Below are 17,049 nucleotides of genomic sequence, written 5' to 3' on the forward strand. Positions count from 1 at the left end.
TAGAACAGAATGTCTATAAATGAACAAACAAGATGGTTATAAACAAACTTCATTACGGTTGCATAACTTCATTAATTTATGTTTTTAAGACACACGCTTAAGACTTTCACCACTGGGTTATTTACTCATTTTATGTCTAAAACATGAAAATCTTGTAGGCATGTCTGAACCACAGACCTCATTTAATGAATCTAACTAGATACTCTTTCAAAAAACCATTGATTTTGAGAAAGGGAAAGACGGAAGTGCTGTCCTTCAAAATGCTACCTCAATTGCGGATAAAGCAATCATTACTGCAATTCTATATTCAAGTTCACCCTTAAATGGTTTCTGTAACCTGGGGGATATAGATATTTGACAGGCGGCGTCCATGTTTAAAATGGGTATTATAAAATGGACAAGTCAAATCAAGCAATCTGATCTGTTCTTAGCCGTGATATAATGAGCGTATAGCACGGGTAGAATTGTAGTTACTTTTCACAAGAAGTCAGTATCCCTCCGCGTCTGAGAAAAGCTACAACTGTTACGGCCCGTCCACACAGCAGCGTGCGTTGAAGCTTCCAACGCTTCTGCCCATTCACTTTGAATGGGGTGACGTCACTTTTAGCCGAACTGCATTTTGGGAAGCGACGTGGAGCGTTGCTGGCGTTGCTCGCTTCAAAAGTTGAGCAATGTTCAACTTTTGGCGCCTCGGCAGAAGCGTCAGCCAATGAAATTCCGTTTATGCAAATCTGCCAGTACAAGCGCTAGCCAATCAAACCGCGTGTATGCTGGGAGAGACTACGCAGGTCTTTTCCTCATATTCCAAAAAATGGAGGGAAAATTCATTATAGCGGTAGTGAATCACCCGGTGCTGAATGATCGGTCTCTGTTCATCTACCGGGATACAAACCAGAGGCGTTTGGGGAGTTTATATCCAGTTTACTTCATTTTAACATTGCTATTGCTTTGTATGTCGGGGGCGGGAGATTCATGTGATTGGTTGTTGGTCGCGTTGCTCGCAAAAAATCCCCAAGCTTCAGATACGCCCACCTCTAACGGCCCGTCTACACCACAGGCATCAACTAATCTTGAAGCTGGGCGTGTCTGAGGCTTGGCGATTTCTCGCGCCCAAGGCGACCAACAACCAATCAGGAATCTCCCGCCCGCCCCCGGCATACAAAGCAATAGCAATGTTAAAACGAAGTAAACTGGATATAAAATCCCCAAACAGGCGAAAACCTACCAGTTTCACCCACTGTCTCTGCCACCTCCCTCCATGCCTGGCTCCTCCATTTTGTATCCCGGTAGATGAACAGAGACTGATCATACAGCACCGGGTGATTCACTACCGCTCCATTTTTTTGAATATGAGGAAATAACCTGCGTACTCTCTCCCAGCATACACGCGGTTTGATTGGCTAGCGCTTGTACTGTCAGATTTACATACGCATGATTTGATTGGCTGATGCCAAGCATCGAGCCTCAAAAGTTGAAAACATTGCTCAACTTTTGATGCTCGCGATGCTTGCAAAGCCACGCTCCGCTCCCCACAATGCAGTTCGGTGAAGATTCAAAATCAACTACGTCACCCCATTCAAGTGAATGGGCGAAGCGTTGAAAGCATTTTTCGATGCCTGTAGTGCTATCGAAACAGTTCCTACCGTTGCTACGTAGCTCAAACATTAACAACGGATTATTTTTTATCTGCCTGTCGGGTGTTCTTTTAACCATAATGACCGCCTCGCTGCACTTTATCCCTTACTTAACTTCGACCTCCGGGGTGGCCTTACTATGGAGGAGTGGATTGAGGAGTGCCTATCTCCAGAAAAAAAAGCACCTAAACGACGACATGCAGAGCTACGTGAAGAGCAGGTAGACCAACTGGAAAAGTACCACCAGTCAAAAGCTTTCTGATGCGGGTCTTGAAACAAAGCAGAGAGATTATGACCGTCCACACTACAGCTTCAAAAAAAGCTTGGAGCTGGGCGTGTCTGAAGCTTGGGGATTTTATTCGAGCAACGCGACCAACAACCAATCACATGAATCTCCCGCCCCCGACATACAAAGCAAAAAAAACCGGGGATTTTATGCGAGCAATATTTAAACTCCCCAAACAGGCGAAAACCTACCAGTTTCCCCCACTGTCTCTGCCACCTCCCTCCATGCCTGGTTCCTCCGGTTTGTATCCCGGTAGGTGAAGAGGGTCTGGTCATACAAAACCGGGTGATTTGCTACGGCGATAGTTAGTTTCTCCTCCATCTTTTTTTGAAATATAGAAATGAACGGCGGGATATCTCTCCCAGCTTAGACGCGGTTTGATTGGCTAGGGCTTGAGCTGTCAGATTTTCAGAAACGGGATTTGATTGGCTGGCTACTCCGGCGTCAGAAGTTGAACATTGTAACGGCCCCTACACACGGCGGCGTGCGTTAACGCTTCTGCCCATTCACTTTGAATGGGGTGACGTCACGATTCGACGAACTACATTATGGGAGCAAAGCGTAGCTTCTCTCGCGGTGCTCGCTGCAAAAGTAGAGCAATGTTCTACTTTTGATGCCTCGACAGAGGCGTCAGCCAATCAAATCCCTCGTATGCAAATCTGACAGTACAAGCACTAGCCAATCAAACCGCGTGTATGTTGGGAGAGCCAGACCGCAGTTATTTCCCATATGTCAAAAAATGGAGGAGAAAATTATCGTGGCGGTAGGGAATCACCCGGTACTCTATGACCAGTCCCTCTTTACATACAGGGATACAAACCGGAGGAGCCAGGCATGCGGGGAGGTGGCAAAGACAGTGGGTGAAACTGGTAGGTTTTCGCTTGTTTGGGGAGTTTATATCCAGTGTACTTCGTTTGAATGGACAGCTAGCAAGCATAGACAGTATATTTAGCCAGCATGGATGTAGCATGAATGCTTTGCTTTGTATGTCCGGGGCGGGACATTCATGTGATTGGTTGTTGGTCGCGTTGCTCGTGTTGACTCCCCAAGCTCAAGACACGCCCACCGCCAAGCGGCAACGCACGCCGCCGTGTGTAGGGGCCGTAACTTCTGACGCCGGAGACAGACCGCTATGCTACCCACAATTCAGTTCGGCGAAAAGCGAGGCAACGTGACGTGACCCCATTCAAAGTCAATGGGCAGACGCGTTGGAAACCGTTTTTGAAGCTGTCGAAGCTGTAGTGTGGACGGGCCGTTAGTGGCCACAGGTGCGAAAGCTCTCTCTAGAGCTACTGGAAGCCAAATCTCGGGGACCGGAGAAAGTGGAGCAATGTTCTCGCCACGCCAAGCAACAGCCTAGAACAACCTCAACCTTTACAAGTAACCACGTAAGCCATGCTACTGATGCTGGACAGTTTTTCAGTGGGTGCACAATAAATGGCAACATACACATGAATGTAAATAAATAGCCAAATAATCGATCAACGCTCTCATTATGTTCGCTAGCTGTTAGTGTTATTTAAATTAGAGTGTGTATTTTTCTTTCATATTGCCACACTTGGTAACCGACCGTTATATAAAAGCAATAGCTCACTTCAGGCCGTGATTATATGGTCATTATATCACAGCTAAGGGGCGTGGTTCGGCCTTCGCATCGGGCCGAACCACGCCCCTTAGCTGTGATATAATTACCATATACCACGGCCTTTCGTGAGCTATTGCTTAATTATATTGGTGTGAAATTGTTGAAATATTGGTCTAATAACAGTGTAACATGGTTATAATGTGTAACACGGCCGCTGATAGACCCCCACACAGACAACAACACAGACAATGCTATAACATCACTTGCTGTGAAATAAAAATGATGTGCCGTTAATAACTGTGCAATATATACCTGGCTGCTATATCTTCAGAACTGTTACAGGATGTGTATTTTGTAAATTGTGTAATTTTAAATGCAAAATATTGATGTGTGAATGTCCCTTGTCAGGGTTAACTGGACAATACACAATCTACAGTGGCTGTAGACAGCATTAGAAAGTCCTTCTAACTATTTGTATTTGTCCTCCACTTACAGTCAGTGGTTGCTCGAGGGCTTCTTAACAGTGTCCAGGAAAAGGAAGGATACCTCCCTGTCTACATCAACTTCTCCGCCCAGACCTCCTCCGCCCGCACTCAGGAGATCATTGAGTCTAAACTGGAGAAAAAGAGGAAAAACATCATGGGTATTTGCTATACTTATAGACAAAAGTATTTCCAAACATTTGGTCTACCTATGTTGCAAATGTATTATCTCTTCGATTTACACGCGGCGTCTATTGCACGTCTGTCCGTCCTGGGAGAGGGATCCCTCCTCTGTTGCTCTCCCTGAGGTTTCTCCCATTTCCCCTTTAAACTGTGGGTTTTCTCCGGAAGTTGTTCCTTGTACGATGTGAGGGACTAAGGACAGAGGGTGTCGTATTGTCATACTGATATTCTGTACAAACTGTGAAGACCACTGAGACAAATGTAACATTTGTGATATTGGGCTATATAAATAAATGTTGATTGATTGATACTGCAATGTGGAAAATCTTTGAAAAAACTTGCTAAACCGCTTTAACTGCGCCTGCAAAAGACACATTTGTTTTCTTCTAGCAAACCATCCATCCATCTCTTTTGGCGTACAGTCAATGATCTCAGACTTTCCTTGCCATCTGTCAGTCTGTACATCTGTTAATCTTTTTATCTTCCTCTCCTCATCCTTCTCCCTCTCCCTCCATTATAGGTGCTCCTGGTAACAAGAAGCTATTGGTCTTTGTGGATGACCTGAATATGCCCAAACTGGACTGCTATGGCTCTCAGCCGCCGATAGAGCTGCTGCGTCAGTTCCAGGACTTTTCTGGCTTCTACGACAGAACCAAGTTCTTCTGGAAGGAGATCCAGGTATACATATAACATTAGATCAGGTCACGTATGTTAAGTATGTTACAAAAGCTATGTTAGTTTGTCATTTTTGGTTTCACATGTGATTTAGACAGCGGTCTCCTGGGTAAAAGTCCTTTTCTTGTTCAACCCATCCATCCAACCTGCTCTCCTCCTTTGTTGCTCTTTATACTATGACACCTGACTTCCGTCTTTTACCATAATGATAATATGTATATAATATGTATATAATTATCATAATGACTATAGTCGCTTCCCCCCGTGAGGCTTCCCCCTAACAATATACGTAAATATAAGTCTTTATATGCTGCTTACTGTACACAAATACCCATAATGCCATTTTTTTTAAGGTCCTTATTATGCATGTACCGACATCTGATTTCCCCTTTCGGGATTTCAGCAGGTACTGTAGCTCTTACTCCTATACATCTATAAACAGTTTGTATATATGTACAGCATATAGGGGGGTTTGTAAGATAAACATTATAATACATATATATATAATGCTGGAGGAGGGGTGTTATGATCCTGAAAAAATATATGTTGTAAGTTTACGAGAAAAAAAGATATACCTTTTTTTAGTATAGATTTACAAGTGTAACTCTTAGTTGTTTTTTTTCTCCTCTGGTTATTATAAGTTGTTTTAAAGAAGATACATCCTGCATAAACTATGGCTTTGTTTTGGGACACTGATATTCATCACGCTGTTTCTTCCTGTGTCTAGTCGTTATGCTTAGTAAGGCGAAAGCGTCGTCCAGGAGCTGTACTCACTGCATCACACAGAGATTCAAATAGCTTCAACACACAGTCAGCATCAACTCCATTTGTTTTCTAGTTGGACTCTCAATGAAATTAGTCCATTTATATAAGTAACCCATTCATCTTGTGTGCCTCAGAGTGTGTGTGCTGGACCCATATTTGATCATGCATTGATGTATCGTTTCCTGCATTTAACTTGAACCACACACACACACACACACACACACACACACACACACACACACACACACACACACACACACACACACACACACACACACACACACACACCAGACTGATTGCACTGTAGACTGCGTGCAATGTCTTACAGTATAATGAGTGTGTGTTGGTGTTTGTGAATGATGTTCAGATTACACATAAGGAATACATTTATATTCAGGAAACTCCACACCCCTGCAGCTTCCTTATGTAGAGAGTATTATTACTGACAACATGAGTCTTTTTAGGAGAACATAAGGAGTGACACTTTTTTTATGTATCGTTTGGGTTTCTATTTTAAGCAGAATACTAATAAAGAAGACCAGCTTGCCTTACCCAAACCCTTGTTACAAATTAAACTCTAAAATAATATAAAAAAAGTCACATGTCTAAAAATATATCAAAACTTAACATGACTCAAATTCAAATCAATCAAAGCTTATTTATAAAGCCCAATATCTCAAATCAAAAATGTTTCCCCATTGACTTACATTTGAAAAAAGACATCTTTAAATCTGTGTGTAATTAATTTAAAGATAAATCATCTCCAAAGTCCATCCACTCTTATAGCGCTTATTTGAATCATTTGTCCTAAAGGTTGTATAATGCGCTTAAAGCTGAACCCAGAGTTATGTCCCTCCCCATTAGGCAGACCGCTGTAATAGAGGTCATAGAACCACACAAGTCATTCCAAAAGTGCCGCAGTTTCACACATTAATAGCCTTTCGATTAAGAACCATTCATGTTAGGTCCAACTTTTATCCATGTATTTTTTTTTCTTAATGTTTATTTGATTAGCTTTTCTTAATGCTTAATGTCTTTCATTTTTTTTTTTTTTTTTTGTAAAGCACTTTGAATTGCCTTGCGTTGAAAAGTGCTCTATAAATAAACTTGCCTTGCCTTGCCTTGCCTTACAGAATCCCAGTGCCATTCAGTTCTCCAGCCAATGACATTTCATTCAGTTTTCCAATAAAGAAATATCTTCTTGCTCTTCCTTTCTTTTAATTGCCCTTTATTCTCTTCCTCCTTTTTCCCCCGCCTCTAGGAAATGACCATTGCTGCAGCGTGTGCTCCTCCGGGAGGGGGGCGCAATCCCGTGACCCCTCGATTCATCCGCCACTTCAGCATGCTGTGTCTGCCCACACCCTCTGAACACAGCCTCAAGCAGATCTTCAAAGTGAGTAGACACACACACATCGCTACACAAAGACTTTGAAAGGCTTTGTTGGTGCATTTTAAGAAAATATATCTTTACCGGGCAAACACAACAAGATGAAATAAAGTTTAAATTATAGTACTTAAATAACAACCAACAAATGAGTTAATTGGATATGGATTACAGATAACAGTTAAACTTGATTTTCAATTCTCATGGGGATTTTGAAACGTCCATATATTTCATTCACAAGATCCGCCCATTTACAGATTCTTATGTAATCAACATTTAACCATTTCCTTGTAAAATGTTAAACTCTGATTTCTAGGAATAATTAGGAAAGAGCTTTTACCCACAATTGGCTCGATGATATGACATACACTTCAGTTAGTTTTCTTTAGATGTCATGTCTGTTATTATATATCTGCTTTAACCCTTGTGCCTCTACAACAAAAATGATATATTAAATTACTTCCCACATTTTTTAGGCAACTCCACTCCTGATCATAACTACCAAATATTTGATCATTTTAATCATTGTCATCCTTCTGTTTACACAATGACACTGTTGTTTAAATATATATATATATATATATATATTGTTTTAAATGAAGTACTTTGTTTGTATGCTTGTGTCTCTTTTCACAGTCTAGGATATGTCAATGATTAGCAAATACTTTTAAACCCATCCCTCAAACCATGCATGACTTATTGTTAATACAGCAGCGATAACCCTAGTAGAAAACCAGCAACATCGCATCTATTGGGTAAAACATGAACAAATAGCTAAATGGTGGAAAACACGACTTATCGGATATTAGGTACACTTCCAAAATAACACCTTTGCCAAAATGATGCCATATGCATTAATATAGCCTAATATATATAGCCTTAACATGTTATACATTAGCGTGCTAAAAAGTACACATTAATGTCAACAAACTTAACCTATGATAATGAATGTTCTATCTGGTGAAGGAACATTATTATGTGGTCATCTCTCTGTGATATCTGACTCTTGTCTGCTCACTCACTCTTTCTCACTCCTCTCCAAAATATGGTTCACACTTAACTCCATCTGTTCTGATCTCCTCCCCCTCCCCACCTTCCTCCAGGCCATCCTGGGCGGTTTCCTCAATGACTTTTCCCAGGCGGTGAAGGACTGTGCGGGTCAGATTGTGGATGCCGCTGTGGAGATTTACAACCGTTTGAGCGTAGATCTGCTGCCCACCCCAGCTAAATCCCACTATGTCTTCAATCTCAGGGACCTCTCCAAGTGTGTCCAAGGTGAGGCATTTGAAACCAATTGGAGCAGGCGTGATGGTCCGAACCTGATGGTTTGTTTACACAGAATGTGAATGAAATGTTTATGTCAATGAAAACTCTTTGAAAGGGGCAGGCACCTTCAACAAATACTAAGCAGCTGATTGGATGAACCATCTGTCAATTACACCTTTGCCAAAGCCAATCAAGAGAAAAGGAATACCATCTTTTATATCGATAAAAAGCCTTCAGTGACGTTCTTTTCTCTTCTTTAATGAAAACAAAATTGTAACTGATGATATTGCAGCATCTACAGTATGTGAGCCTCTTTTGGACGTTGGTATTTTCCCCTTCTAACACATCCCTAACGACCCCCCTTACTGCCTTTACATTCTCACTGTCATGAAGGATGCTGATTGGTTGGGATATTTGGTTTCGACACAAACGCATAACATTAAGTCTGACAAGAGAGAATCTTGTGTAATCTTGTGATAGCACGACCTCGCTTGATCTATTGACATTGCTAGAATCTAGCTGCAACCAAAAGTAATGGAGGTCTCCCCAGGAAAAGAAAACAAGAATATAATCATACATTTTCCCACAATTTGACATTCAAAGACTTTTGAGGCGATATTAGAAACTGAATTAAACCGTTTTTGTCTACTTTAGTCAAGTATAACGTCATGTCATCCCTAACAGCCTCTCTACCAATAACCTCCCCCCCCTCCAGCTTAAATGTAAAGGAACCTTCTGATGCACACAACTGAAAACTGGATTAGGGCAGCAAAATGAGATGAAGGCATGCATGTATACTGTAGTATCATTGGTGGTTCTATGGAGGGTCCATCTGTGGCCAGTGCCCCTCTGGCTTTGTCCCCCATGTGGCCCCCCTCTGAAAGTAGTGTCTGACGATTACATTTTTGATAGTGTTGCAGCACTGTGCTTTTATGGTTTTTTTTGCGCGATATGAATTTAAACTAACCAAAACATTTTAAAACCTTGAACTCTGCCTTTGTTTTCTTCTCCCACATTTAATGTTCCCATCTCATAAAATAACTGTCCCCAGCAAGGCCCCTAATGGCGCATTTCCACTACAGCGCGGTTTAAGCGTGCCGTGCTGTGCCGTGCTGTGCCGTGCCGTGCTGTGCCGTGCTGTGCCGTGCCCGGCCCGTTTTTAGTTGCGTTTCCACTAGGCGTAGTTCCGGCTAGCAGGTACTTTTTCACAGTTTTCTGGCTCTCCAAAATCGAGGTTCTTTCCGGGCCAACAACCGGGCTGAGTATGCTAAACTAGTGAGAGAATCGCTGGCAACTCCAACAAAATGAATATATTTGACCGTGATTTAATTGTAATACACGTTTCAAAATGATGCCGAAGTAACAACATACTGATACCGGATAGTAAACACCATGAATGAATGCTTTGACAAGTCTGCAGACAGACGGTAGGCGAACAACCTTTTAAAATGCGTGTTTTCTGAATGGAGACCGGCTAAGCTAACGCACTATGCTCTGACCGTCCACATTCACAACAACGGCCTTCAGACATAAATAAACCAGCGACTGTATTCGCCATGACACAGACAGTCTGTGGTTTGTACTTGTTTAACTTTTGTCTAGTTTCTGAACAGATGTGAAGAGCTGTGAGCTCTGAGGGCTAACGGCTGATGTTGGTTTTGTGTTTCGTCACGGCTCCGCCTACACTGCGTTACTATAGTTACTGCCCCAGTTCCTAAACTGTAATGGAAACGCAGAATAAAGTGAGCCTGGCCTACCAAGGCCTAACTATACCGTACTAAGCCGTGCGAGGCCCAGCAGTGGAAATGCACCCTAACAGTGTAGTATATTTAATCCTTATTTGCATTGAGCCTTTAAATGCTTTTTCAAGGCCCTATTAACATTTGACTTGATGAGTGTTCATTTTTGGGTGATGCTTGCATTTTCAGCAGGTGATTCAATCAGTAATGATGCATTTTCATGTTTGTTATCGAGACACATGTGTTGCACAGGCATACAGCATGCAAACCTTCTCTTTCCTCCACCTCAGAAACTCCACTTTAATGAAAGAAGTCTTTGTACTTGCACAGCTTGAGGCACGGCTATGATTTATCTCTTCAAGCCACATTAACAACATTTCAATTCTGCACCATCAACACCCCCCTCCCCCTTCTCCTTTACCCAGCAGGCATCATTACAGCACCAAGATGAGCGGAAGTGACTTCTGCGACTGCTTGCTGTTCACCACTTGTTCAGCATAACCACAATGCATTACTCTTACACACATTTCCTCTCAGCACTACATTCTGATTGGTCAGTGGTAATGAACGTACAGCCACTCCTCCCATTTACTTCTTTGCGCTGACACAACAATACAATGTCTTCTTCTGCAGTTCCCCCCACTTCATATCAGCAGTTATCTTCATAAGGCATTTGGAAAACATGTGAAGGTTTGTTCAGTGACAGTTTTACAGCAGAAATGTGGTTTTTCAGATTCTGTTATTTGACAGTACATGTTTTCAAACAAGTGTATGTCTATTTTTTCCACTTTGTTGGAACAGATCATCTAAATTAGCTTTGCATTCAAGTGCTCCTCGGACGATCCCATTTCCCCACTTTTAGACTATGAATGACTATGAAGAATATGAGCTGTTTTTTATTGCTAAGAGCTTCAAAAACAACACTTTGCAGCAAAGGAAATGGATCAGAACTTCTTATTTCTTTTATATCAAATATTTCTTCAGCCGACTTCAGGTTAAGCCTTATAAGGGTGAATGCTAATACATGACGTAACTGTGGAACTAATATAGGTTACCACCAGAGTTGGGTGTTACTTTGTAACGCGTTACTTACTAAAATCAGTCATAATCAAACCTCAACAATCACGTATTCTGTTCTTCTTCTCTGTTTTACGGTTGTTGCCTGTTTTGAATGACGAATACACACTACCGCCGCCTGCTGGTAAGGAGAGTTATTGCCACTCACGCTTGCGCAGTTCGTACGTGCTCGGCTGAAGTCTTTGCTGTGTCTGGTTCCAGTGCAACACATGACCAACACGCAGGAGAACACGCCGACGCAACAGCGTGAGCATAGATAGACTGCGCAAAATATACAGATAGCAGGAGACAGAGGACAGCCATGGTCAGATAGGAAAACATTCAGGATCTGGATCAGTATTATGCGACAATGGAAACTGAACTAAAGAGATAATTTGAAACTTTAGCAGTCTGCGTGATCTGCCTGCAGGGAGGGGCAGGCCGGCCCTGCGAGTAAAGTAACGAGTAAAGTAACGTAGAGAGTAACGAAGTAGTGTAATATATTGCTTTTTTTTAAAAGTAATATGTAATATGTAATATATTACTTTTTTTTAGTAACGACCCCATCTCTGGTTACCACAATCAACTATTACAACCTTAAACCATATCACATATTAATAGTTAGCAAATAATTGATATGCAAAATGATTTCCATCAATCTAACATATACTTCCATCCGCCATGTTTTTGCTTAGTTAACTCGGCAAGCTGTATACTAAAGCTAACATTTTCACAGGCTTTCAGAGTTCTCATTCATAACACTCCGTTCGATGTCTCACTATGGGATGCACCTCAACGCGTATGCAAACAGAAACATCAATCTCATTACGCCAATCCTGATTGGCTGGTGATCTTGATCGGTACGTCAGGGAATCCACCCACCCTTTAAGTAGCTTGCGCTACGACGCAGCATCATTCAAACACCTCTTCTCGCTTCAGAGCACATCTCGAATATCAGTAGCCGGGCTAGCTTAACGGTCCACAGACTGAACCCAAGCTAACATTCGGTCGACGGGCGCTTGCCGGTTACTTTTTTGCTTTGCAGAATAATTGAACAAATATTAACACACCAGTTAATATTGTAATCTGCCCTGCCGTTTTTTCTTTCGGAATAACGGTAAGCTTTGATTTTTTCTTCAAACAGTAACATACCTGTTGCTAGTTTATCCCTCCGCGCCGACACCACGGCGAGCGAGGACGGACTCTTCTCTCCGTCACACCAGAGGAGACGGAGATAAGAAAGATATTAACACACCAGTTAATATTTTTTGGGGAAAAAATCTACCCCCTCGTTTTTTCCTTTCGGAATAACGATAAGGTTGGATTTCTTTTCTCTATAACATACCTGTTACTAGCTTGTCCCTCCGCGCCGACACCCCGGCAAACGAGGATGGACCCTTCTCTCCCTCACACCAGAGGAGTCGGAGGCTCGGCTCTGCGGCTGCGGGTTTATGATCTAGAGCACGGACTCACACCAGGTCTGCTCGTCCTGCCTTGGGCTGGAACACGCCCAGGAAGCTATCGATACCCCCGGTTCGTGCGGGCATTGTGCCCACTTCACCATCAAGAGCCTCCGCCGATGGCTAGCGCGCCAAGCTAGCCTGTCGGGACAGGACCCCTTCATGTCCGTTGATACGCCGGCTGGCAATCGGGACATGGTGGAAACCGCCGCGGAGATTGAGCCCCACGCTGTGTCAGGCTGGGGCTCAACAACGGCGGTAGCCGCGGAATCGGAGCCCCGCGTCGTGTCAGGCGGGGGCCCGGTGGCGGCAAGAGCCACGAGAGCGGAGCCCCGCGCTGTGTCAAGCTGGGGCTCCCAGCTGGACCTCACCGTGGTTCCACCCGCGGAGGATGTCCTACAGCTGGATTATATGGAGGAGGATGAAGAGGATGCCTCTGAGTTCCTCTTATCCGACTCGGATGAGCACGAAGATGACATCTTCGTTTCATCTGCCCAGGCTGCCAAGCCGTAGGCGATGTCCGCTCCCCCGGGCGAAAGCACACCAGCTTCGCCATGCCTCAGTATGGACGTGCAGGCCGTGTGCCAACGCGCTGCGTCCAGGCTGGACATCCCCTGACCTGAAGTGGCCAAGGAGACCTCCAGATCTCGCTATGAGGGGAAGAACTTGCCCCATTGCAGCGAGGATGAGGAAGCAGCTTTTCCCAGTCTTTCCAGAGATGCTGGACAAGGTGTCGGTCTCGTGGAGAGACCGCCCTTTCAGCAACAAGGCCCCAATCCAGGGTGCTTCTTTGGACTGTGATGGCATGGAGAAGCTCGGCCTGCTCCGCATGCCGCCCATGGAGCCGCTGGTGGCAGCCCACCTCCAACCGCGGCTGGCTTCGACACCAAGCAGGAACCCCACGCTACCGGCAAAGGCAGACCGCTTCCAGTCAGCAATGACCGAACGAGCCTATAAAGCCGCAGCTTTGTCCGCCAGGGCGCTCAACGTCTCCTCGCTGCTGACCGCCTACCAGGCGGAGCTCTGAGAGGACATGACGGTCAAACCTGAGCCTGCCGTGTGGGACTAAATCGCAGCGAACACGGACCTTTGTCTCCGTGTGCAGCGCTGTGCAGTCCAAGCCACGGGCAAAGCGAGGAGAGAGCCAGGTGGCTTACCCTGACGAACCTTCCAGACCGGGAAAAGAGGACGTCTTGGACATGCCTATTGTTCCCGAGGGCATATTTGGCTCCGCTCTAGCTTCGATGCAGCAGCGGTGTGAGTCCAAAAAGAAGGAGGATGAGGCTCTCCAGCTTTGTCTTCCCCGAAGGGTCCAGCCACCGCCTTCAACGGCCCCGCGGCAGTCCTTCGCTCAGGCTGCCTCACGTCCTGCCCGTTTCAAGATCCCGAAACAGCAGAGGCCACAGCCCGCCACAGCTGGCCAAGAAAGTCTACGGTTCCGGCAGCAGCGGCTCAGGCACAGCCGGCCCAGACTTTCAGCCACCAGACGAAGAAGAAGAAGAGGGTGGCCTGACAGCCTCCTCTCCTCTCCTCGATAAAAGGGCTGGAGGTTCCCTGTTCCCCAGCTCCAGAACACGTTCCAGTGTTCGATGCTCATGTGTTTCCGGGGTGCAACCATGCCCCCATCTTCCCGCCGCCTTGAGTGATGTCAGAACGTCATCCTCAAGTTCGCGCCATGAGGGAAATGGACTTAACATCAAGCTCCGCTGCTCGTTTAAGTCACACAAACACATGTCATCAATATTGTCTTTTAATAAATCCTTTTCCACTGTCGTTTCCAGGCTTAAAGCCAAGGGCGCAGTCAATAAAAATGAAAAGAAAGACAATAAAAACAATAAACAGTCTGACGTCTACCCCCCTTCTAAGAGTGGCTACTACCTCTCTCAGAAGGCGGACGATGGTGGGGCTGTGAAGGCATCACCGCCACGCGCATGTGCAGTGTCGACCGGGGTTGTCAACCTGGGGTACCATCGTGTTCAGACACTAGAGGGCCCCATAACACAACAAATAAAGACACAGAGGGCAGACGACAGAGATGTGACATCTCCACTCGCTTTGAGAAGCGCAAAGTGGAGCATGCTGACAGATTCTGCTTGGGTTTTCAAGACAATAACACAGGGTTACAGACTCTAATTCACTGTCACCCCCCCTCACTTTTCGGGCATTCTGCATTCGCAAGCCCGGGGAGAGTCGGCCCATATTCTAGAGCAAGAGATCCTCTCGCTACTAGACAAGAAGGCTATATCTATAATACCGAACAGAGTCAGAGCGGCTTTTATTCCAAGTATTTCCTCATTCCCAAACGGGGAGGGAACGGGATTCGGCCTATACTAGATTTGAGGGCTCTGAACAAATATCTCAAAAGATACAAATTCAGAATTCTCACTCACACATCTCTGTTGCGTCTCGTGCGCCAAAACGATTGGTTCACATCAGTCGACCTGAAAGACGCGTATTTCCACATCCCTGTATATTATCCACACAGGAAATATCTAAGGTTCGCCTTTCAGGGTGTCTGTTACGAGTACAGAGTACTTCCCTTCGGTCTGTCTTTCAGCCCATGAGTGTTTGTATGGTGTACGGAAGCCGCGATAGCCCCGTTAAGACAACAGGGTATTCGCCTGGCAACTTATCTGGACGATTGGCTCCTTCTCACACAGTCGGAGCAAGAGGCTATTACGCAGACGAATGTCCTCGTAAAACACCTGCTCGACCTGGGTTTCGTAATAAACACAGCAAATAGCATGTTGTCCCCAGCCCAGACTGTACTCTTCCTGGGCCTACGCCTGAATTCGGTGCCCTTTACAGCACGCCTGTCAGCAGAGAGAGTGACTGCCTTCAGGGCTTTCTCATTTCCAGCCACGCAAATATGTTCTCTTCAGATCATGTCTGCGGTTACTGGGGCTCATGGCGTCAGCCATCCTGGTGGTACGACTGGGACGCTTACACATGAGGGAATTTCAGCGCTGGGTGGCTGCCCTCAGACTGGACCCCGTACGTCATGTCGCGCGGAGAGTGATGGTCACTATGAAATGCGTAATGGCACTGCGCCACTGGCTGCACCCGACTTTTCTAGTACGGGGCGTGCCTATGGGTGCTGTCCTATCGCGGAAGGTGGTCACCACAGACGCATGTCTGACGGGCTGGGGGGGTATATACGAAGGTCGACCTGTGAGGGGTCTCTGGAGCAGAGACCTCCAACGGTCACACATAAATTATCTGGAGCTTTTAGCGGTGTTCCTCACCCTGAAACGCTTTCTGCCTTTTCTCAGAGGACATCATGCCGTGAGGACAGACAACACAACCACAATATCGTATATAAACCGCCAATGGGGTTTGCGTTCTCTCCAGTTACACATGCTGGCACGCAAACTGATCTTATGGAGCTGCGGACGTCTCCTTTCTCTGAGAGCGACGCACGTACCAGGAGTGATGAACCTCGGGCAGATCTGCTGTCCAGAGGTGCACCACTATATGCAGACTGGACTCCACATCCAATAATTGTGAGTCAGCTGCGGGTGCGTTACGGCCGGGCCGCGGTGGATCTGTTCGCATCAAAAGAAAACGCTCAATGTCAGCTGTTCTTTTCAATGCACGATTTAAACGCACCGTTAGGCGTGGACGCGCTCGCGCACGTTTGGCCTCCGGTCCTTCTGTACGCGTTCCCACCCCTGGCTCTGATACCCCCAACTCTGGCCAGAGTGAGAGAACAACGCCACACACTGATCCTAATAGCTCCACACTGGCCTGCAATGTACTGGCTGGCGGAGATATATCAGCTGCTGTGCGGGCAGCCGTGGCAGCTCCCGCTACGCAGGGACATACTGTCTCAGGCAGGGGGGACAATTTTTCACCCACACCCAGAGCGCTTGGCACTATGGGCCTGGCCCGTGAGTGGTATAACCTGAATACAGTGGGACTCCCTCAGAAGGTGATAAACACTATTCAGAGTCCAAGAGCTTCCTAGACCAGGTCCCTCTATGACTGTAAGTGGAGGGTGTTTGAGGAGTGGTGCCTTCAAAAAGGACACATCTCTTTTCAATGTCCTGTCGGGGTGATTCTATCATTTCTACAGGACCTGATTGATAAACACAGAGCTTTCCCTACGATCAAAGTGTACCTGGCTGCTATTGCTGCATGCATTGTGGGCTTTGAGGGAAAGACGGCTAGCCAGCATCCTTTGGTCTGCCGTTTTATGAAAGGGGCTCGCAGGCTCCTCCCTGTTTCCAGGTCACTGGTGCCCTTATGGGACTTGGCAGTGGTTTTAGATCAATCAATCAATCAATGTTTATTTATATAGCCCAATATCACAAATGTTACATTTGTCTCAGTGGTCTTCACAGTGTGTACAGAATATCAGTATGACAATACGACACCCTCTGTCCTTAGACCCTCACATCGTACAAGGAAAAACTTCCGAAGAAAACCCAGTTTAAGGGAAAAATGGGAGAAACCTCAGGGAGAGCAACAGAGGAGGGATCCCTCTCCCAGGACGGACAGACGTGCAATAGATGCCGTGTGTAAATTGAAAAGA

General features: G+C 45.5%; 1 protein-coding gene across 1 annotated transcript in view; it reads left to right on the forward strand.

Annotated features, from left to right (window-relative positions):
• dnah6 (dynein, axonemal, heavy chain 6) overlaps nt 1-17,049 on the forward strand; it is a 127,360-nt gene that overhangs the window by 59,705 nt on the left and 50,606 nt on the right. Inside the window, exons 43-46 of the mRNA XM_034087682.2 lie at nt 4,001-4,148; nt 4,691-4,848; nt 6,872-7,003; nt 8,098-8,269. Of these exons, the coding sequence (XP_033943573.1) occupies nt 4,001-4,148; nt 4,691-4,848; nt 6,872-7,003; nt 8,098-8,269 (610 nt within the window). The remainder of the gene's footprint in view (nt 1-4,000; nt 4,149-4,690; nt 4,849-6,871; nt 7,004-8,097; nt 8,270-17,049) is intronic.

This window comes from Pseudochaenichthys georgianus, chromosome 1 (assembly GCF_902827115.2).
Source record: "Pseudochaenichthys georgianus chromosome 1, fPseGeo1.2, whole genome shotgun sequence".
NCBI classification, from domain to species: Eukaryota; Metazoa; Chordata; class Actinopteri; order Perciformes; family Channichthyidae; genus Pseudochaenichthys; species Pseudochaenichthys georgianus.